At 53.8% G+C, this 22018-nt stretch overlaps 2 protein-coding genes across 3 annotated transcripts; one reads left to right on the forward strand and one right to left on the reverse strand.

The window, feature by feature from the left end:
* Positions 1-109: 109 nt before the first annotated feature.
* IL27RA (interleukin 27 receptor subunit alpha) lies at positions 110-15780 on the forward strand. Of its 2 annotated transcripts, none has more exons than XM_073887713.1 (14): positions 110-286; positions 750-867; positions 4019-4176; positions 4265-4422; positions 5896-6055; positions 6157-6230; positions 8291-8474; positions 8569-8757; positions 10559-10660; positions 10736-10894; positions 13906-14031; positions 14429-14522; positions 14711-14804; positions 14904-15780. In XM_073887713.1, exons 1-14 carry the CDS (start codon positions 193-195, stop codon positions 15180-15182), a joined length of 1989 nt encoding a protein of 662 aa, XP_073743814.1. In that variant the 5' UTR covers positions 110-192; the 3' UTR covers positions 15183-15780. The 2 variants fall into 2 exon arrangements, with proteins under 2 accessions (XP_073743814.1, XP_025719018.1); XM_025863233.2 differs by having other exon boundaries at positions 111-286; positions 14928-15780.
* Positions 15781-15994: 214 nt separating this feature from the next.
* Positions 15995-21798, reverse strand: PALM3 (paralemmin 3). The gene is given in 7 exon segments (XM_073887707.1): positions 15995-17754; positions 17857-17902; positions 19490-19574; positions 19723-19865; positions 20426-20506; positions 21556-21648; positions 21651-21798. Coding segments are annotated over 7 exon segments (2292 nt in total). The 5' UTR covers positions 21735-21798.
* Between the last annotated feature and the right edge of the window lie 220 nt (positions 21799-22018).

The raw sequence follows: 22018 nt of genomic DNA on the forward strand, positions 1-22018 counted from the left end.
CCCAGCCGGCGCCGCCGGGGACTTTCCGCCGCGGGGAAGGGGCGGGGTCCCGGAGCGCCAGGTGCGGAGGCGGCTGGGAGGGGAGGGGCGCTTCCCGTCGCCGCTCGGCGCCGGGGCCGCACAGCCAGGCGAGCGGCGGGGCCGCGCTCGGCCGGGCAGGGCCTGGCGGGACTCGGGGCGCGGTGCGGCGCCATGCGGGGGCCCCGGGCCGCCCCCTTCCGGCCGCGGCCGAAGCTGGTGCTGCTGCCTCTGCTGTTGCTGCTGGGCCACCGGACGCGGTCCCAGGGTGAGTTGTGGAGCGAGCCCGTGGCGGGCGCTCGGCCGCCGCGCTCGCCGCCAGAGCGCCGGGCCTCCGCGTGCACCGCAGGTTTGCGGAAAGAACGCCCCAGGTGCAGACGCCACCCTGCACCTCCCCGGGCAGGGACCGAGCGGAGAGAGGAGTTGGCGCACGGGGGGGGGGGGGGGTCGGCCGCGAGGTGGGAGCCCGAGGCCCCCGGGTGGTAACAGGATGTGGCTGGCAGAGGGAGGGGAGGAGTTATGCCCGAAGCCTGGGAAGGGGTGTCCAGCGCCCCCTTCCTGCTGCTCCTCCCCGGAAGGGACCCCCGGATCGCCCTCCACAATTGGCAGAAGTCGGGGGGAAGTTCAGGTTCTGCATGTGCCGGATGGGGGAATTGAGCCCCTTCCCTGGGACATCCTCCCCACCCCACCCCACCCCACCCTCCCCTCCCCTCCCTCTCCTCCCTCTCCAGACAGCCCTGGGCCACTGCAGTGCTATGGAGTTGGACCCTTGGGCGACCTGAACTGCTCGTGGGAAGCTCTTGGGGACCTGGGAGCTCCCTCCACGCTGAACCTCCAGAGCCAGAAGTAGTGAGTACAACCGGCTGACTTGGGGAAACTGAGGCTTTAGAGGGGTGGCCACTCAGGTCCCAGCATAACTCAGGTTGAGAGGACCCCAATACTTCTGCTCCGCAGCCCTACCCCTCTCCAGCCCTTCGATTCCAGGTTTCAGCATTTCCTTGTTGTGTGAGCTTAGACCAGTCACCTTCCCTCCCTGTTCCTCTCTTTCCTCCTCTGTCAAAAGGTGATAATAAAGAAACTGCCTCCCAGCGTTAGTTGTGAGGATTCAATGATTTAGGCATTGGCAAAGAGAAATTGCTTAATAATTAGAAGCTGTTTTTTATTGCTGTGTGGCCTTAGGCAGGTAGCCTAACTTCTCTGAGAGTATAAAAAGATACTTTGGTCTGGTGCCAGGGATGCAGCAAGGAAAGCGGTAGACAGAAAGCCTGGCCCTCGTGGAGCCCACAGTCAAGGGGGAGACCTGGGTTCCTTCGTGATGAATCACACCTGCAAACTCAAATTCATTTCAAATTTGGCTAAGTGAGGGAGGAGTAAAGGCATTGAAAGGTGGGAACCATGGTGGGGTGGGTGGGTATTTTTTTTTTTAAGATTTATTTATTTATTTGAGAGAGAAATAGTGGGCGAGCACACAGAAGGAGAGAGAGAAGCAGGCTCCCGCTGAGCAGGGAGCCCGACGACGTGGGGCTCAATCCCAGGACCCTGGGATCATGATCTGAGCCGAAGGCAGACACTTAACTGACTGAGCCACCCAGGCGTCACTTGTTTTTTTTTTAGTGATGGTAAAATACTCATAAAATTTACTATTTTTTTCTCAACCATTTTTAAGTGCACAGTTCAGTGACATTAAATGCATTCACATTGTTGTGCAATCATCACTGCCATTCCTTTCCAGAGAAGCCTGGTTTTAAATGATGTAAGACAGAGGAGTCAGAGAAGGTCCCCCCTTGTTTTAATGGATAAATTCACATCACATAAAGCTAACCCACTTTTTAAATATATTTTATTTACTGATTTGACAGAGAGAGACACAGCGAGAGAGGGAACACAAGCAGGGGGAGTGGGAGAGGGAGAAGGCGGCTTCCTGCCCAGCAGGGAGCCCGATGTGGGGCTCAATCCCAGGACCCTGGGATCATGACCTGAGCTAAAGACAGACGCGCAACAACTGAGCCACCCAGGCGCCCCAAAGCTAACCCATTTTTAAATGAACAATTCATGGGGTGCCTGGGTGGCTTCCACTCAGTGGAACCACTGAAGTTCCACTCAGGTCATGATCCTAGCATCCTGGGATTGAGCTCCATGTCAGGCTCCCTGCTCAGCGGGGAGTCTACTTCTCCCTCTCCCTCTACTCCTCCCCCTGCTCGTGCTTTCTTCCTCTCTGTCAGATAAATAAATAAAATCTTAAAAAAAAAAAGAGAACAATTCAGTGGCATTTGGTACATTCGCAGTGTTGTGCAACCACCTCCTCTGTCTAGTTCCAGAACATTCTCATCACCCCAAAAGGAAGTTCCATCCCCATGAGCAGTCACTCCCCATTGTCCTCCCCCCAACCCCCCACCAGCCCCTGGCAACCACCATCCTGCTTTCTATCTATGGATTTGCCTGTTCTGAACATTTCATATAAATGGAATCATAAGAAATATGGCCTTTTGTGTGTGGCTTCTTTCACTTAGCATACTTTTGAGGTCCATCCACATGGTAGTAGGAGTCGGAACAACCTTCCTTTTTATGGCTGAGTGATATTCCACTGTATGGATCCACCACACTTGGTGTAGCCATTCATCTGTTGGTGGACATGTGGTTTGCTTTCACCCTTTGGTGAATGTGACCCGCACTGTTATGAACATACATGGACAAGTTCTTGAGTTCCTGTTTTCAATGCTTTGGGGTCTGTGCCTAGGAGTGGAATTGCTGGGTCCTATAGCAATTCTGTGTTTAACTTTTTGAGGAACTGCCAAACTGTTTTCTGCAGCAGCTGTGACATTTTCAGTTCCCACCAGCAGTGTACAAGGGCTGCAATTTCTCCACATCTTCACCAACACCTGCATTTTTGTTGTTGCTGTTGTTTTATGAAGGCCTTATTCTGAACCTCTGAAATCTAATCCTTCAGGATATCCTCAACGCCCGGCTCGCTGTCACCCACATCTGGTCTTGTCAGCAAGCCTTGCCAGCTCCACTTTCTACATTATCCAGAATCTGACACTCTCTACTTCCTGGGCACCCACCCTGGTCCAACCCCCCCATCCATCATGGCTAACCTGGGCGGTGCAGTCAGTAACCTCCTCCCTCCCGGCCCCTGGCTTGCACCTTTAAGCCCACAGTCCGTTCTCCGCCACAGCCGCCAGGGGGCGCCTGTGAACATCTGCATCAGGCACATCTCAGCTTTGCTCCCCGTCCTCCAGGGGTCCCACCTCACTCAGAGTAAAAGCCCAAGTCTTTCCTGTGGCCCGCCAGGCCCTGCACACTCTGCCTGTCACCTCCCTGCCCTCACCTCCTCCCACTGCCCCCCTCACTTGTTCCACTCCTGTCCTGCAGGCCTCCTCCTTGCTGTTTCTCAAACACACCAGTGAGTGTACCTCAGGGCCTTTGCACCTGCCGCAGCTGCCTCTTCCTAAAATGCTTTGCCCCAGGTACTGCACGGCTCCATCCTCCTGTCCTTCAGGCCTTTGTTCAAAAGTCTCCTCATTTGGGAGATCTCTCCTGACCACCTGCCTAAAATAGCACTGTCATTCCTCACCACATCATCACATTGCATCCTCTTCACCCTGAAGACTATTCTTTATCATCAGTCATATACATAATTGTCTCGCTGGCTGGGTAGTTGCATAAGTGTAAATGTGCGGACATATAAGTAGGTGCCAATAAATATAATAAGCAATGCTCACATAACATGTATTGGGCATCCAGTGCTGTTCTAAACACATTCCATTTATTAGCTCATTGATTCCCCTCACTCTCCGGCTCTTCAGCAGGTACTTCTATCACCCTCGTTTTGTAGCTGTAGACACAGGCACAGAGAAGTCAAGTCACTTGTTCAAGGTCACACAGCTCTGAAGCAGCAGAGCTGGGATTTGAACCCAGGCAGAAGAGTTATCGTTATGACTTTGGACCCAATCCCAAATACACCACACACACCCCCGATCCCCACCTCTCTTCTCCACAGCCATTCCAACAGAACGTGGACTGTGGCAGTGCCCACCGGACAGAGCTGGGTGACCGTCCCCCGGGAGCAGCTTACCATGTCCGATGAACTGCTTGTGTGGGGTACCAAGGCAGGCCAGCCTCTCTGGCCCCCAGTCTTCGTGAACCTGGAAACCCGAAGTAACAGGCGGGATGGGGGGGTGTGCTTTGTGTGGAGTGGGTGGTCCCGGAGGCCCTGACTTAATGCATCTGGCCTCCCCTTCCTCAGTGAAGCCAGATGCCCCCCGGCTGTACCCTGACGTGGACTTTTCAGAGGATGAGCCCCTGGAGGCCACTGTCCATTGGGCCCCACCTGTGTGGCCACCCCATAAGGTCTTGGTCTGCCAGTTCTACTATCAAAGATGCCAGGGGACAGCCTGGACCCTGGTGAGTGTCAGGGGCCCCTTATTCCCCACCCTATTCCAGACAGGGCCCAGGGCATCATCCCTAAATCAGAGACCCAGCCCAGAGCCGGTTCCTTACTTGTCCTTATAGTCTGTTCAGATTTCCCACAAAAGACCTGTACATGCATCTTGTTCAGCTAAAAAATCACCCCCCCACCAAATAATCTAAAATTCCATGCAGTCCCAATCCCGAATTCCACTTGGAATTTTTGAGAAACTCAGTAAACTTCCTCTAACATTTTTGTGAATGAATAGAAGGCCTCCGATAGCTTACATTAACCTTAAAATAAGAATAACAGAAGACATTTAGAGAGCATCTACTGTGTGCCAGACACTATTCTAGGCCCCTTATTGAACCCTTACAAGAACTCTTTGAAGTAGGTGCATTTTATACCTACCCATGTTACAGATGAGGAGCAAGGCTTGGTTTAAATAAACAGCCCCAAATAATGAATAAAGGCAGCTGACGTTTCTGAGCACCTGCTGTGCATCAGGTCCCAGGCTAATTGCATGGATTATCTTGATGAGTCCCTCCCAACCTCCCTTTATAGTAGATGCTTTTATTTATTTATTTGTTAATTTTTGTTTATTTTAAGTAAACTCTGCGCCACACATGGGTTTCAAACTCAGGACTCCAAGATCAGGAGTCGTATACTCCATTGACTGAGCCAGCCAGGCGCCCCTGTAGCAGATGCTTTTAAGATAGCCATTTCATAGTTGGGGAAGCCAACCTCAGAGAATTTAAGCACCTTACCAAGCTCACACAGCAAGAAAAATGGAAGAGAACTCTAGAGCAAGGAGACCCCAGAAGAAGTTGGGGTATCAGCCCATGTACTTTGTACAACCCAGAAGTTAACCTATCCTCTCCTGTCTCATTGGCCAGAACACAGTCACGTGGTCTCACCTGATTATAAGGGAGGCTGGGAAATGGAGTCCTTACTCTTGGCAGCCACATTCCCAGCTGGTACTCAGGGCTTCTATTTCCAAAGGAAGAAGGGGAGAATGGATATTGGGGATAGCCAGTTGTCTCAGCCACCTCATGCAAAACATCACAAGGTAGAAGAGAGTTGTCATTGTGATTATTCGTGCATTTCAGAGAAAGGCTGAGAGATGCAGACTTTGGAGTCTTGACTGCCCGGGTATGAATCTCATCTCCAGCACTCCTCTGCTTTGTGACCTTGGGCAAGTCATTCCCCCTCTCTGGGCCTCAGTTTTCCTCAACTGTAAAATGGGGATAATAATAGAATTCACTACTTACTGCTATATGTGGCCCATAGGGTGGCCAATTCATCTCCTCTTTTTGCTGGGGATTATCCTAATTTCAAAGCCAAAAGCCCTGTGTCCTGAGAACCCCCATGGTCTGGAACAAAGCAGGATAGTTGGAGCTTGCTGACATAACAGGTCAGGTAGTCTCAACTCAGTCCTCAGCTTCACTGCTCTTTCCTCCATCTCCCAGCTGGAACCAGAAGTGAAGTCCATGCCCCTGGCCCCTGCTGAGATCCAGAACCTGGAGCTGGCCACTGGCTATGAGGTGCGTGGCCGCTGCCGAATGGAGAAAGAAGAGGATCTGTGGAGCGAGTGGAGCCCCGTTTTGTCCTTCCAGACACTGCCGTCCGGTGAGGGTCTCCAGGCTTGCCCCTACAGCCTCATCTCCCCTCCTAGCAGTCTGTACCACTAGGCCGCTCTCATTTGTACCCCCTTCCCTCATCCTTGACAGCTCCAAAAGATATATGGATATCTGGGAACCTCTGTGGGACACCAGGCAGACAGGAACCCCTGCTTCTGTGGAAGGTGAGCCGTGGAGAGCAGTTCCATTCTTTCTGCATATGTCCAGAAGCCCCACATAACACCAGTGTAAACAAGACAGCAGTTCCGATGCCGCCTTCTTGAGGTTGCTCCAAGGCTCCAAGGAGGGGATGCTCAGAGAGGCCCTAGCATAGTGCTGGGCACAAAGCAAGCCTCCAGAGATCTGAGCTGAGACGTGAAGGTGTGTACAGGTGTTCCAAGAAGGGGGGAACAGCAGGTGCAGAGGTTTGAAAGCAAGACTAGGCTCAGCTCCGTAAAATAGAGCACAGTGTGCCAGGGCTTGGATGCTAGTATCAAAATGGCATTAGGAGTCGATAGACAGTGAGGCAGCCATCCTCACTGATCCAAATCTGTTGAGCATCTGCTATGTTCCAGGCATTGCTAGGCCCTGGCTCACAGTAAATATGGCAAGGAACAAAACAACAGGGCCCATACCGTCTTAGGCCACACAAGCTAATATTAAGTTGAACCACACATAACACAGAGCTCTTACTATGTGCCAGGTTCTAGCCTACACGCTCATTTATGTCAACTGAATTTACAGTTGAGAAAAATGAGACACAGAGGGGTTGCTCCAGACCACACAACTGGTAAGTGGCAGAGCTGAGATTCACTGGCTTTCAAACAGCAGTTCACAGCCTCAGTGTCTCTATATCATAACACATACTTGGTAACACCCTTTACTATACTGAAATGAAACAGAGGTAACCCATTTTTCTCATGTTTTAAAGAATATATAATAAAGTGTTCTAACGGTAATATTCTGTAGAAGATAAAGGGAAAGTAAGGTAACTGCATATGGCAATTCTGCTGCTCACCAGTATGAGATGAGCACTAAATCTGTATGTACCTAATAATAGAGCTTTAAAATACATATAGCAGAAATTGACAGAACTAAAAATTTAAAAAAAAGAAAAGAAATTGACAGAACTACAAGGAGAAATATATGAACCCACAACCATTGTGGGAGATTTTAATACACCCCATCGGTGATTTCATAATAGATGGAAAACAAGTCAAGATCTGGAATATTTGAACATGTGATTAACAAACAACCTAATGGACTCACAGAGGAAATGTCAGAACATGCCTTTCTTCCATATACAATTAGGACATTTACCAAAGTCAACCACACACCAGGCCATAGAACAAGTTTCCGGGGACTTCAAAGTGGTGAGGTGATGCAGGGCACATTAAAGAATTCTCTAATTAGAACACAGATTGTGCTGGGAACTGATCATAAAAACTGTCCAGAAAGTCCCCATGTATCCTGAATATTTAAAAATTCAGTGAGTACTGGGGCCCCTGGGTGGCTCAGTCATTAAGCCTCTGCCTTCGGCTCAGGTCATGGTCCCGGGGTTCTGGGATCGAGCCCCGCATCGGGCTCCCTGCTCCACGGGGAGCCTGCTTCTCCCTCTCCCACTCCTCCTGCTTGTGTTCCCTCTCTTGCTGTGTCTTTCTCTGTCAAATAAATAAAATCTTAAAAAAAAAAAATTCAGTGAGTATTAAAACTAGGTCCCCCCCCCAAAGATTTTGTCTAAGTACATCAAAAGGAGTTTGGTTCTAGGATCAGTTAACATTATTAGACAGGATATTCATCTACAAAAGTTTTTCCTCTATACAACAGTGGGAATTTTGAAATCCCAAAGAGTTGCACAGGACACAGACTAGAATGAGGTGAGTAAGGCAGGGTCAGATCCTGTCTCTACTGAAAATCTTGAAATTTTGTTTGTCATGGGTTGTTTGGCCTTAATTTTGATAGAATAAAATATAATTTTTCTTGATGATTGGGATTTTGGTATCCTCCCCTTTAATTTTTGCAACCAAGGGGAGTGCCTTACTCACTTCCCCCTAGTTTGGGTCCTGGAACTGCGTTCTAATGTCACCTCTGCCACTGAGCTCCCCTGAGACTTAGTTTCTTCATCTGTAAAGTGTAGCCAACAGAAATATTTCACTGGCTGGTTTGTCAGGTGGACCTCACTGAGATATACAGCATGTGCCTGATAAATGGGAGATAGTAACCCCTTCTTCCTCTCATCCCTCAGGACCGGGGGCACTGCGTGCAGATGAGCTATAAAGTCTGGTTCCGGGCTGAAGACCAGGAGCTGATCCAGAAGACGGCTCCCTGCTGCAGCTCCTTCATCCCCACCCAGGCCGAGTGGGTCGGGGTGTCTGCCGTCAATGCCACGAGCTGGGAGCCTCTCACCAACCTTTCTTTGGCCTGCTTGGGTAAGAGGCTGTGAATTTCCTCGGAGCAGTGCCCTGGCGAGGGAGGCAGGGACTTCCCGAGTGGACAGCTGAGATTTCTCCAACCCCCATCTAGGTACCGACGTCACCCCCCATGGCGTGGTGGTCAGCAACGTTGCCGGCAGCACAGAGCTGCTGGTGACTTGGCAGCGGGGGTCTGGGGAGTTGCAGGAGCATGTGGTGGACTGGGCTCGAGACGGGGATCCCCTGGAGGACCTCAACTGGATCCGGCTTCCCCCTGAGAACCTCAGTGTTCTGTTGCCAGGTGAGGCCCTGGGACACCTGGGTCCCTATATCAGCTACTGCAGAGCAGACTGACGAATGGACCTGCAGAAGAGAATGTTGTGGTTAAGGTGTCATTAATTCCTGCAAGCAGTGTTCATTGACAACACTCACTATGTACCAGGCTGTGTTCTAGACACTGGTATCTGCAGTGATAGCAGCTGATGTCTACTGGCATTTACCAGCAGCATTAAATTACTCAGACTTCCTTATGAAGTAAGTTTCTGTTGTTATCATGCTCGAGGTAGAGATGAAGAAGGCGGCCCAGGGAGGTGAAGCAACTTGCCTGAGGCCACACAGCAAATAGATTGTAGAACCAGGATTTGAACCACATACTCGGCCCCTCAAGCCAGGCCCTGAACCATCACACCATTCTCTCTCTCAGCAACATCCCCATCCTCATGGAGCTGACTTTCTTGTGGCGTGAGCAGCCCAATGAAACAAACAACAACAACTAACCATGTACATCTGTAATGTGCTTGGGGGGGAAGAAAATAAAACGGCAAAGGGGATGAGGCAGAATTGATATTTTAGAAAGAAAGGCTTTTAGAAAAGGCCTTTCTGGAACAGCAGTGTTTGAACCAAGACCTGAAGGAGGTGAGAGAGGGAACTATGAGGAAGTCTGAGGGAAAAGCAAGAGGGAACAGACAGTGCAAAGGCCCAGAGGCAGGAATGTGCCTGATGTATTAGAACAGCAAGGAGGCCCGCATGGCTGGAGTGGAATGAGGGGGAGAGTGGGAGGAGGTGAGGGCAGGGAGGTGACAAGCAAATTGTGCAAGACCTGGTAGGCCACAGGAAGGACTTGGGCTTTTGCTCTGTATGAGGTAGGAACCGTGGAGCATTCTGAGCAGAAGAGGGAAATGCCCTGACTCAGTAGCTAACAGTTGCTCTCTGGTTGCTCTTGGGGGCAGTGGACTGGGGAAAGGGTCAGGGCCGTACCGGGGGGGACTGAGGAAGGGAGAGAAGCAGGCAGGTTCTGATTGGAGGTCCTGGGGCAGAATTTTGGGGATCCATTTGGATATGTTGTGTTGGAGATGTTCATCCAAATGGAGCTGTCCATGGGGCTGTTGGCTACTGAGGTCTGGGGGCTTGCAGTGAGTTGTGGGCTGGGGTGTGGCATTGGGGAGCCCATCTTTGGTGTAAAGGACTTGGGGGAGCACGGGAAGGTATTGAGTGAAACATTTAGGAAGGACAGAGTTCTTCCTAAGGAAGGAGGAGCCCCGATTCTGGAAAATTCCCATTTGGGGAAGGCCAGGCAGCATCAGTAGGTTTTGCGAAGGGACTTCAGGAGCCTCACTCACCATAATGGGGGGGTATCAGGGCCCCACCCAGAGCCTGGTGTTTAAGCATCTCCCAGTCTGGCACCTGCCTTTCCTGGCCTGAAGGCTTTCTCTGGTCCCTGAAGCATTTTGCCCATCTGAGCAGCAGTTTGGAAGCACTGGTGATTTAAGTCGCCTCGGATGCGGCCTGTCACCAATTACTAATAAGGGTTGGTGGATAAATATCCCAGCTTCCTCCCTCCTTCGATGGGCTCCCAGAGGTCGCCAGCGGGGTTGCCTGCACTGGGAACTTGTTCTCATTTACTAGCTGCCTTTCTTTCCCTATTTCACTTCCCAGCTGCCCTGTTGGCATTTCTGTGGGGTTACCACCCAGAAAAATTACTGTTACCCAAGTATTTATCTCAGCATGTCCTTCAGGAGACCCAAATGAAGACGCCTACCGAGTAGGAAATGAGTAGGGGAGGGCGAGCCAACTCTAACTGTCTTTGCTCCTCCACCGACCAGGGAATTTTGAAGGAGGAGTCCCCTACCGAATTACAGTGACAGCAGTCTCTCCTTGGGGCTTGGCCCCTGCCCCCCCAGTCTGGAGGTTCAGAGAGGAACTGGGTAAGTGGTGGAGCAGGAGAATGGGGGATTCCCCTGGAACCCTGGCTGGCCTTGACCCACTGGTTTTCTCCCCAGCACCCCTAGCCGGGCCAGTGCTTTGGCGACTCCAGGATGCCCCCCCAGGGACCCCCGCCATAGCGTGGGGAGAGGTCCCAAGGCACCAACTCCGGGGCCTTCTCACCCACTACACCGTGTGTGTACAGAGCGGGACCAGGCCTTCTGTCTGCATGAATGGTGAGCTTCACCGCCTCCTGCCCCACAAGACCCACCCATCAGTCTACCCCACCCTTGTCCCCAGATGGGCCCCTTTGCCTCCCTCTCAGGCCCTGGGAAAATCTGTGATGGCATCTGTTCCCTAGTGGACAATAACCCTCGTGGCTATCAATATAATAGACTGTCATTTGACCATTAAAAACGAAGACTCTGATCTATATTTATTGACATTGAAAGATGTCTGTCATGTTTATTAAGTGAAAAAGACAAAAAGCTGACAAAACTCCACAAGGTGGTTCCATTTGTGTAAAATAAACCTGGCACTGGGCAAAGCAGAGGCACAAATGTGAAAAGAGATTGCCCACAATGTCAACAGGATTATGTATGATTTTTATTTCTTTTTCCTACCTTTGGGTATAGGCTACATTTTTACTCAGAAGACAAAAATTCCTTTTTATTTTTTTAAATTTTTTAAAGATTATTTATTTATTTATTTGTGAGAGAGAGAGAGTGAGAGAGGGAACACAAGCAGGGGGAGTGGCAGGCAGAGGGAGAAGCAGACCCCCCGCTGAGCAGGGAGCCCGATGTGGGACTCAATCCCGGGACTCCAGGATCATGACCTGAGCTGAAGGCAGACGCTTAACCAACTGAGCCACCCCGGTGTCCCAACACAAATTCCTTAAAAATACCTTTATTACCCCTTTTTTTCCTAATTACAAAAGTTATCTGTGCTTATTACCATAGCTGACACATTAAAGGAGTATGTCATCAAGAACATCAGCATTCTCGGAGCACCTGGGTGGCTCAGTCTGTTGGGCGTCCAACTCTTGATTTTGGCTCAGATCATGATATCAGGGTCATGGGATTGGGCTCCCGCCTTGGCAGGTAGCCTGCTTGGGATTCCGCCCCCCCCCCCCCCCTCTCTGTCTCTCAAAAAAAAAAATCTTTTTTTTTTTTTTTTTTAAAGAATATGCGTAGGGCGCCTGGGTGGCTCAGTTGGTTAAGCGACTGCCTTTGGCTCAGGTCATGATCCTGGAGTCCCTGGATCGAGTCCCGCATCGGGCTCCCTGCTCAGCGGGGAGTCTGCTTCTCCCTCTGACCCTCCCCCCTCTCCTGTGCTCTCTCTCTCTCATTCTCTCTGTCTCAAATAAATAAATAAAATCTTAAAAAAAAATAAAAATAAAAGAATATGCGCATTCTCATAATTTTGCTGACACTGGTAATGCAGCTTCCAGACTTTTCCATGCATCTTTTAACACAGAGATAGGAGTTGTGTTCTTTGAAGATTTTTAACTTTGTATTACAGAAAATGCAAGCACATACAAAAGTAGGGAGACTAGTATAACAAACCCTGGTGTGCCCACCAGGTATCAACAGTTACCTACTTTCTGCCAATCTGCTTTCATTTTATCCCCTGCACTTTTTTTCTAGAGTCTTTTTTTTTTTTTTAAGATTTATTTATTTATTTATTTGACAGAGACAGAGAGAGAGCACAAGTAGGCAGAGAGGCAGGCAGAGGGAGAGGGAGAAGCAGGCTTCCCGGAGAAGCAGGCTTCCCGCGGAGCAGGGAGCCCGATGCGGGGCTCGATCCCAGGACCCTGGGATCATTGGCCTGAGCCGAAGGCAGACGCTTAACGACTGAGCCACCCATGCGCCCTTTTTCTGGAGTCTTTTGTGTCATTTTACCCCTAACTACATCACTGCTTCACTATTTGTCTCTAACTGATAAAGCCTATTTTTTAACATAATTACTTTGCCATGACTGCACGTTACAAAAGTATCGATCATTAGATTAAAATTTTTATGGTTTTATTTTTATTTTTTTAAAAGATTTTATTAGAGAGAAAGAGAGCATGTGCATGAATGGGGGGAGGGGCAGAGGGAGAGAAGCAGACTCCCCTCTGATTGCAGAGCCTGCCTTGGGCCTCGATCCCAGGACCCTGAGATCATGACCTGAGCCAAAGTCTGATGCTTAACCAACTGAGCCACCCGGGGGCCCCATTTTTATTTTTTTCAGATTAAAATGGTTATACATATCTATGTTATTAAATATAGGTACATTTATTATTATTATTATTATTATTATTATTATTATTTTAGAGAGAGAGAATCTTAAGCAGGTGCGGAGCCTGATGCAGGGCTCAATCTCACCACCCTGAGATCATGACCTGAGCCCAAATCAAAAAGTCGGATGCTTAACCAACTCAGCCACCCAGGTGCCCCTGGATTATTATTATTTTAAAAAGAGGACCATGTAATAGACTATAGTTTGGCCTCTCAATCTCTTATGACTGTGATGTTTTGCAACTTTCTTTTTTTCACCTGCTGATTTAGCTTGGATGTCTTTCTACGGCAACAGAGCTCGATCAGTGTTCATGTCTCCCATCATCCTACAACAAATCAAAAAGCTACTTCCTCTTTTGGCTTAAAAGCAAAAAAGAGGGGCGCCTGGGTGGCTCAGTGGTTAAGCGTCTGCCTTCAGCTCAGGTCATGATCCCGGGGTCCTGAGATCAAGCCCCGCGTCGGGCTCCCTGCTCACAGGGAAGCCTGCTTCTCCCTCTCCCACTCCCCCTGCTTGTGTTCCTGCTCTCGCTGTGTCTCTCTGTCAAATAAATAAATAAAATCTTTAAAAAAAAGAAAAGCAAAAAAGAGCAGTTTAGTAAAAACAAGTAAACAAATATAGTTCTGGGAGGTGCACGTCTTCCCTGTCTAGGGAGAATCTCCCTTCACTGGATTAGTGTGTAGATGGGGGATACGATGCTCATTCTTTCTTTTATTTACTTGAATAAATATCATTTTTGAGTGCTTTCTGTGTGCCAGCCACTGGTCCAGGTGCTGGGAATATGGCCCTTGTGGAGCTAACTTTCTAATGGTCAGAGAAGGCCTCACTGAGGAGGTGAAATTTGAGCAGAGACCTGAAGGCGGGAGCCATGTGGATATCTGGAGAGAGTGTTGCAGACAGAGAGGAAACACATGCAAAGGCCCTGAGGTAGGACTTCACTGCCTCCCCAACCCCTTGGTGTGTCCTTCAGTGAGTGGCAGCACCCGGAACATCACCCTGCCCGACCTTCCCTGGGGTCCTTGTGAGCTGTGGGTGACCGCATCCACCATCGCGGGACAGGGGCCACCTGGTCCCATGCTCCGGCTTCACCTACCAGGTAGTGGGGTGGGGTGGGACTGCCATAGGAGGGGACCTGCTCAATTTCAAGGAGATAGGGGTTCCAGTGAATGAGCAACCTTTTGACGTGGGGGTGGTTACTGATGACACCTCAGGGGCATTCTGATCCTTCTAAGTACTCTGGATTATCAGGCAGTGTGTGTCTGTGACCCTTTCACCCCTCCCTGACCTTGACCTATCCCTGATGACTGTTTTATTCACAAGCCCCACTCCCACTCCAAAATCTCCCTGCACTTAGCCCCTACCCACTCATAAGCATCCCCCCTTTACCTGCCTCCTTCACCCAAAGCCTGCCCCATGCATGATCCTTTCCTGATCCCTCCCCCATCCCTCCCCCATCCCTGGTATCCAAATATTCTTCTGCCCCTTGGCCTCAGATAACACCCTGAAGTGGAAAGTTCTGCCGGGTGTCTTTCTGCTGTGGGGCTTGCTCCTGACGGGCTGTGGTGTGAGCCTGGCCACCTCTGGAAGGTGAGGCTGTCGGACATGCGGGTCTCTTCCCCGGGTGGGGAGGGCAGCTGGACACTAGCTCAGCTTTGGTGTGGGGGGGGGGCAAGAAGTGAGGGGACGCCTCAAGGCTCCGTGACGTTCCTGGGCTCTGCAAACTCGGCCTGGGTATCAGGTCACCTAGGTTCTCTGCCTTCTTACCTGCTGGCCAGGTGCCTCCACCTTCGGCACAAGGTACTGCCCCGCTGGGTCTGGGAGAAGGTTCCAGATCCGGCCAACAGCAGTTGTGGCCGGCCCCACATGGAGGTGAGCAAAAGGCTGGCTTGTCCAGGCCCCCTGGGAGGTTGGCAAATGTGGGGACAGCGGGTAGTGGGTGGCAGCAGGTCAGGGAGAATGGGGGGGCAGAATCCCCATCTCTTCTCTTCCCAGGAGGTGCCACAGGCTCAGCCCCCCAGGGACTTCCCCATCCTGAAAGTGGAGGAGATGGAGCCACTACCGGTTCCGGAGCCCCCCCAGGCCCCCCCGCAGCTGGACTCTGGCTATGAGAAACACTTCCTGCCCACCCCCGAGGAGCTGGGCCTTCTGGGCCCGCCCCGAGGTCCTGAGTTCTGGCCTGAACCCAGCCCAGGCCAGGAGAGGGGTGCCCATTTGACAGATGAAGACACTGAGGCTCAGAGAGCCTAAGTCCCTTGCCTGAGGACACCCAGCCAGGAAGAAGAGGTTGAAGGACCCCCTACAAAGGAGGGCCTGGCCCTCCCGGAAATATATGGATGGAGGAGGGAGCAAAGGACCATGTACGAATGCAAGCAGCAGCTCCGTCCCCCGATCTGTCCCGCGGCTAACTGTAGCTGGGCGCCCCGCTGCCCCCTGCCCTGCAGCCGGGTGCAGCCCCAGGTTCCTGCCGCTGGCGGACTGCAGACTGCGGGCAGGAGTGCCGCGGGCTGAGGCCCCGACAGGCCCCGACGGGGTCAGGGCTCCTCCGCACTCTCTCCCCTCGCCCACGGGCTGGAACACCAGTGTGCCCGCGATCCAGCTCTAACCGGAGGGGACGGTGGAGCAAGAAGGGGAAAGGAACCTCAGGCCCCGAGGGACTGCGGGACTCTGAGCCACCCGGAGAAATACTTTCACGCTCGTATAGCTCCTGAAGCTGGGGCACTTTGTCCAGCAGCCGCTCCTGTACTCATACCCACTCCATCTCCGCTGCCAGCAGGAGGGAAGCCCTTGCTTTCCCACCGGCAGGTGCTGAGCCGGTCCCGTGCCAGCAACACACACTCAAACTGTCCGAATGCCTGAACATTTTATTTTCAAGTATAAAGGCTTTGTCGTAGAAGGGGGCCAGGGTCACAGGCAGTGGGAAGCGTCCGGAAGCCCGGGAGGAGGTGACATGCGGGCCAGCTGGCTCCCGGGGGCGCGCCGTGTGCCTGGGACCCGCCGCCGGACGCCGAGAGGCCGAGGTAGCTGTGAGAGGCGCTGGGTGCGGGGCGGAGGACGTGGGCTCACATGACCGCACAGCACTGGCACGTCTTTTGCTTTGGGCCACTTGCCTCTTCACCCTCAGCAGGGGCAGACGGCTTGGGCTGCCGGGCAGGGGCATAGGTGGGCACGGGCCGGGCACTGGGGTGGGCCCTGGGCCCTTGCACCCGAAGAAGTGGCTGGCACTCGGCAGGCTGCTCTGGGGTGGGGGTCTCCGCCAGGAGCGGGGTGGCATCCCCCGAGGGGCCCTGGCCCTCAGCAGGAGTTTGGGGTCGGACAGATCCCTCCTCCAGGGAGCCTTCCTGCTTCTCCTGGGGCTGGGGTTGTTCTTCTTCTGGCCTTGACTCTTCCTTGGCCCCCAGGGGAGCCCCTGCCTCACTCACCTCCTCTGCCTGACATTCCTCTCCTCCCCCAGACTCTCTCTGCTCTTCTGGACTCAGGTCTTCCTCGACTGCTTCGGTCTTCTCCGCCTCCAATGGTGCCTCACCTCCTCCTTCCTCGGCCTCCAGTGGCTCCTCACCTCCTGTTCTCTCTGCCTTCAGTGGCTCCTCACCTCCTCCTTTCTCAGCCCCCAGTGGCGCCTCACCTCCTTCCTCGGCCTCCAATGGCGCCTCACCAGTTCTCTCTACCTTCGGTGATCCCTTGCCTTCTTTTCTTTCCATCACTAAAGGTTCTTCGGTTGCCTTTAGCTTCTCGTCATCTCCTTTCTGCTGTACTCCCAATGGTTCCTCATCTTCCTTCTCCGCCTCTAGCTCTTCCTCACCTCCTTTCTGCTCTACTTGCAATGACTCCTCGCCTCTTTCCCTCTCTGCCCTCAAAGGTCCCTCAACTGCTTCCCTCTCTGTCCCCAGCTTTTCCTCACCCCCTGTCCGCTCTGGCTCCAAGGAGTCCTCGCTTCCTTTCCTCTCCACCATCAGAGACATGTCTGCTCCTTCCTGCTCTGTCCCTGCCTTTTCCTCACTCCGCTTCTTTACTCCGCCCACTGGTTCCTCTGCTTGGCTGCTCCCTGCCTCCCAGGCTTCCTCCCCTGCCCCCCTTTCCGCCCCCAGTGGACTCTCAGGTCCTGCCCCCTTTCCCCACACCCTTGGCCCTTCCAATCCCTCCACCACCAGCTCCTCCCACTCCTCGCTGAGGGTCACCCTCTCCACCCAAATGAAAGATCCCTCCTCTCCTCCAGAGCCCCCTGGCCCATCAGCATCAGGGCTGCCCCTGGGAATGCCACCTTCTCCAGGAGCTGCTCCCTCCGGCCTCACCTGAAGCCTCGGTGAGCCGGTCTGCGCAGCCTTCCGGCCCCCGCCGCCCGCCTCCCCTGTGGCCTCTGAGTCGCTGCTGTCTGGCCCTCCCACCCCCTCCCAGACCACCTCCACGGTGCTCCTGTCCTCTGTCACCCAGGAGGGGAGCTCTGGGCAGCTGGCTTCCTGCCTGTCGCCAACTGCCTCCAGCACCATCTCCTCTACCTTAGCCTCCAGCTCTGGGCCCGTGGCCCCGGTGACACAGTCCTCTGTGGCCCTCAGCCCCTCCCATACCACCTTCACCACACCCCCGTTGGCCTCATCCACGCCACCCTTGGATGCTGCCAGCCCCTGACAAGGCTCCTGCTCTGGAGCGGGGCTGGGTCCAGGGCAGGGGCCATTGGCTTCTGAGGAGGCCCCTGCTGCCCCAGGGAACAACTTCAGGGCTGGTGGAGCCCTGACAGCCTCATCTCTGGGCTCAGAGGGGGACTCTGGGGACGTGTCCACTGGTCCGGCTGGTAGGGAGGCTCTCTTGTTCAGATCAGCGTGGTCTTGGGGAGTGAGAGGAGACAGGGGGCAACAGAGTGAGATTCTGGCCCCCCAGATTCAGGCCCCTCTTCTTGGGACCCCCAGGCCTGAGCACAAACACCCACCTGTGGGACCTGCCTCCACCGTAGGCTGGGAGAGAGGTCGGTGACCCTGCAGGGAAGGCAGAGACAAGGTCAGGGCAGCCCGCGTCTCCACCTCCGGCCTCCCTGCATGCGGGTACCCTCCCCTGCTCAAACACCTTCAGTGTCCGCCCCACACGTCTCGCTCAGGACCAAACCCCGCCTTCCTCACCTGTCTTACCACCCTCTGCTCTAGTGCATCACCCACAGTAGGTGCTTAATCAGTACTGCGTCCATGAGCCATAGCTCTGTATTAGAGACCTACTCTGTCAGCTACTGAGGTTGCTGTGGGACAAGGGACGCTTACTTAAGCCTTTTGCTATGGGGACTTACATTCCAGGGGGGGTGAGGTATAAACATAAACACAAATAAACATGTAATGCCAGGGAGTGAGCAAGACTACGGCAGAAAAAATAAAAGCAGGAGGAGGGGCTCTCGAAGTGACACTGAACAGAGAGAGACCCGAAGGGTAGGAAGAGCTGGCCTTGAGTCAAGAGGTAGGTAAGGGCATTCCAGGCTGAGGGGAAAGCAAGTGCAAAAGCCCTGGGGCCGCAATGAGCTACACAAGTTCAAAGACTAGAAAAGAGGGTCAGCATAGCTGGAGTGGAGAGGGGGGCGGTGCGAGACTATGAAAATGGGCTCAGGGAGGGGAGCGGAGGGATGGCCAAGCTGCAGGGATCTCCTCCTCACAGTTCTCCGATCTTCTCCTCTTTCCAGCCTCCAGGCCTTTATGTGGGCTGTTTCCTCTGCCTGGAATTCCCTCTCCACTCTTGCCTGGCTCCCACTCAGATTCAATATAGATGGCTCTGCCTCCAAGAAGCCTACCCTGAGCCCACAACTTCACTCAGGTGATTCCTCTGTGCTCCTCCCCTGCCCAGGTCTCCCCCCATCACAGACTCTTGGACGGTGAGCTCCCGTGGGCCAGGAATCCTACCTTGCACCTCTCTGGCAAGAACTCCTGGCCTATGCTAAAAACCCAACAAGTGCTTCCCACATTGATGAACAGGTCTCTTCCTCCCTCTGTGCCTTGAAACGGGCACCTAGGAGCTAAGGTAACACATCAGGTGGGAAAGCTGCACCGCACTGTGGCCAGGCACAAATGTTGCCAGATCTTTGGACTTCAGGGACAACCCAGAGAGCCAGATTTTAATGTGAAGTTGTCGAAAGCCTGTGTGTTGTGTAGCATGCAGAATGTATCTTAATACAAGTGCTACTAAAACAAAAGCCTATGTGGATGCCCCAGATCACAAGAGCATCTCATGGTGACCCATTCCCCACTCTGAGGCCAAATTCCATGAGCACCCCCCCGCACACACATTTTCCCACCGTGTTCCTCACTCTGGCCATATTAGCAATCACATAGGAAAACTTCTCATGCCTCGGCCTGGTGCGAAGCTATGATCTTGTTAACTGCCCCCTCACCTCATCCAGCTGCGTACTGTTGCTATTCTCATTTTAGACATAGGGAAACAGGCTGGAGCAAGGCAAGTGACTTGACCAAGACCACAAAGCAAAGAAATAGCAGAGGACTCAGTGGTTAAACTGCACCTGGAGAAATCCTGCTTTTGTCCCTGCTGGCTGCCTCCCCCACCACCCATTTGCTCCCCTGGCCCCTCACCTGTCTGCGCCAGGTGGGCCTGCCTGAGGACTTGTGCTGGGCACCTGTGGATGCACCTTGCAACAGCTGCAGCTGGGACTGGAGTCTGAGGAAGAGAGGAGGCTGCTGGGAGCCAGGCCCCCAGGCTCAATGCTTCCCCCCACCCCCCCCACACACACCAATCCCCAATTTGCCACTTCCCTGGAGTGGGCCTGGGGACCTGGCCTAGGCAGGCTGGCAGGGGCCCAACTCACGTGAACAAGCTGTCTTCCAAGTTCTGGATTCGGGCCTGAGCCTGGCCCTCAGGTGACTGGGGGTCTTTCGAGGCAGACTCCTCCTGCCGCTCCGTCCCCTCAGCCGTCCCGTCCATTAGCCAACGCTCCCGGAGAGACTTCCTCTGGGCATGGGAAGGTAGCTCGGGCGGTGCACACTGACTACCCCACCCCATGTAGGGTCCCCTCCTAATCTCCTAGGCTGGGAAGATTTCTTATTGCCTAAAACCACCCGAATGGGACAGACATTTCTCCTTCAGGGTGGGATATGATACATGGCCTCACTGTGCACCCCCAATGTTGCCAGGTGGGACAGACACCCCATTACCAGCCCATAGCTCTTCCAGCCTAGAACAAAACACCCATCATCTTCCAGAATGGGACAGGCGCCGCCAGAGGCGAAAGCAACGTCTCTTTTGGCCCCTCCCTACCCCGAAGCTGGGCAAAGCAAACACCTTCACTGTCCCCATACTCTTCCTCCAAAGGTGGTACAAATGTCCCCATCACCACCACTACCTCCCCCCACTCTCCCAAGCAGAGGAAAAATGCCCCCGAAGCTGGAACCCATGCCCCCAATTGTTCCCCCAAATTGGACAGAGGCTCCTATGATTCCCCCCAAACCGACTCTCATAGACACCCCCACTTCATTGCCCGGGCTGGGCAGGCGCCCCTGCCCGCCCCCAACCTTGAGCCGCTCCACGCGGAGTTTCTCCTCCTCCAGCTCCCGGCGCGCGGCGCGGATCTCCTCCTGCAGCCGCCGCTTCTCCTGCGCACAGAGGACCGGGAGCTGCCCGCGGGCCGGGCGGGGCCGCCGCCTCCCTTTCCGCCTTCCCTCCTCCGCGGGGCTCGCGGGGGCTCCCGGGACTCCCGGGGCTGCGAGCCGGGCGGGGCGGCGGAGCGCACGTCGGGGCCCCGGGCGGGGAGGGGGCTGCGGAGGAGCTGACTCAGCAGCGGGTGGGGGCGGGGCGGCGGGGGCGGGGCCGGCCGCGCCCGGGATGCTGCGGAGGCCTAGTCCGCGCCGAATGGGGGTCTGTGGAAGGGGGTGGGGGCGGGGCCTTGGAATGGGGATCCCCAAGGGGGATACGGAGCTGTGGGGGTCCGAGATATAGGGTTACAGAGAGGGGGGTTCAGAGAAATGGGGGTCCAGGTATGGATATCAGAGGGAGGGGGCTAGTGAGATGGGGGGTCCGGAGAGGTGCAGTCGTGAGCGTCCAGAGAGACTGGGGCGTAGAGATGGGGTCCGGAGAGATGGAGGTGCAGAAATCGAGGGCTGAGAGATAGGAGTTAGTGAGATGGGGGTTCAGAGGGATGGGGTACAGATATAGGGATCAGAAGGATGGGGGTTCAGAGAGACCGGGGTGTAGAGATGGGGTCCAGAAAGATGGGGGTGCAGAAGCGGGAGATCAGGGACATAGGGATTAATGAGATGGGGCTCACAGGGATGGGATCCAGAGAGATGAGGATCCAGAGATGGGGGTCTGAGAAATGGGGTTCAGACATGGGGTGTTTGGGAGACAGGGGTTCAAGAATGGAGCATCGGATGCGGTTTCTGGGAGTGTGGAGTACACAGCCTCACCATTCTGAGGGTGGTGGTGACCGGATAGAAGAACTGGGGAGCAGAGGGACCTGAGGATTTAGGTGGGGCACTCAGGCAGGCCTGGAGCTGAGGGTGCCTTCCCCCTCCTCCCCCCACCACACACTTCACAGCGTTAGGCCTGCTTCCCGCATTGAGAGAGAGAGGTGAGGAAGAGACCTGGGGCAAGACTAGGGGTGCCCAGCACGCCGGGCGGAGCGCCCTGGGAGGGCTTCACTTACAGCGATGACCTCTAGCCGCTGCCGGTAGAGGGAGCTCTCGGCCATGGGCCTGTGGGGAGAAGGCAGACACTGCGGAGGGGGTCTCCCAGGGCCCCGCCCCGCATCAGGCCACCTCCTGAATGCTCTCCTGTCTGAGCCAAGATCCCTGAGCTGCTTGGAAACCAATCGAAGCCCAGCATTTTCCTCTATTTCCCCTTTGCAACTGAAAGGAGTTGGGGGAGAGCCCAGGGGTCCTTTGGGGGGGGGGGGAGCAGAGACCATGACAAGGTGAGCTAAAGCCCTTCCTAGGCCTCACATCACCTCTCTGAGCCTCAGTTTCCTTATCTGTAAAATGGGCTGGAATAGCTTGATCCTCGCCTTGCAGAGAGGTGCCCTTGCAAGGAAACGCCCATGCAGGAAAAAATAGGACATAGTGTTCCAAAAACAGTAGTGTCATTTATTATTAATAACTTTAGTAATTCCT

This window comes from Callorhinus ursinus, unplaced genomic scaffold, assembly GCF_003265705.2.
Source record: "Callorhinus ursinus isolate GAN/ISIS: 27379988/994484 unplaced genomic scaffold, GSC_fseal_2.0 scaffold82, whole genome shotgun sequence".
NCBI classification, from domain to species: Eukaryota; Metazoa; Chordata; class Mammalia; order Carnivora; family Otariidae; genus Callorhinus; species Callorhinus ursinus.

Bases quoted from the DNA above. Each gene is read 5' to 3' on its own strand.
- IL27RA (XM_073887713.1), top strand. From the start codon at position 193: ATGCGGGGGCCCCGGGCCGCCCCCTTCCGGCCGCGGCCGAAGCTGGTG. The intron at 287-749 runs GTGAGTTGTGGA...CTCCCTCTCCAG, and splicing joins CCACCGGACGCGGTCCCAGG to ACAGCCCTGGGCCACTGCAG. The intron at 14,032-14,428 runs GTAGTGGGGTGG...CCTTGGCCTCAG, and splicing joins GCTCCGGCTTCACCTACCAG to ATAACACCCTGAAGTGGAAA.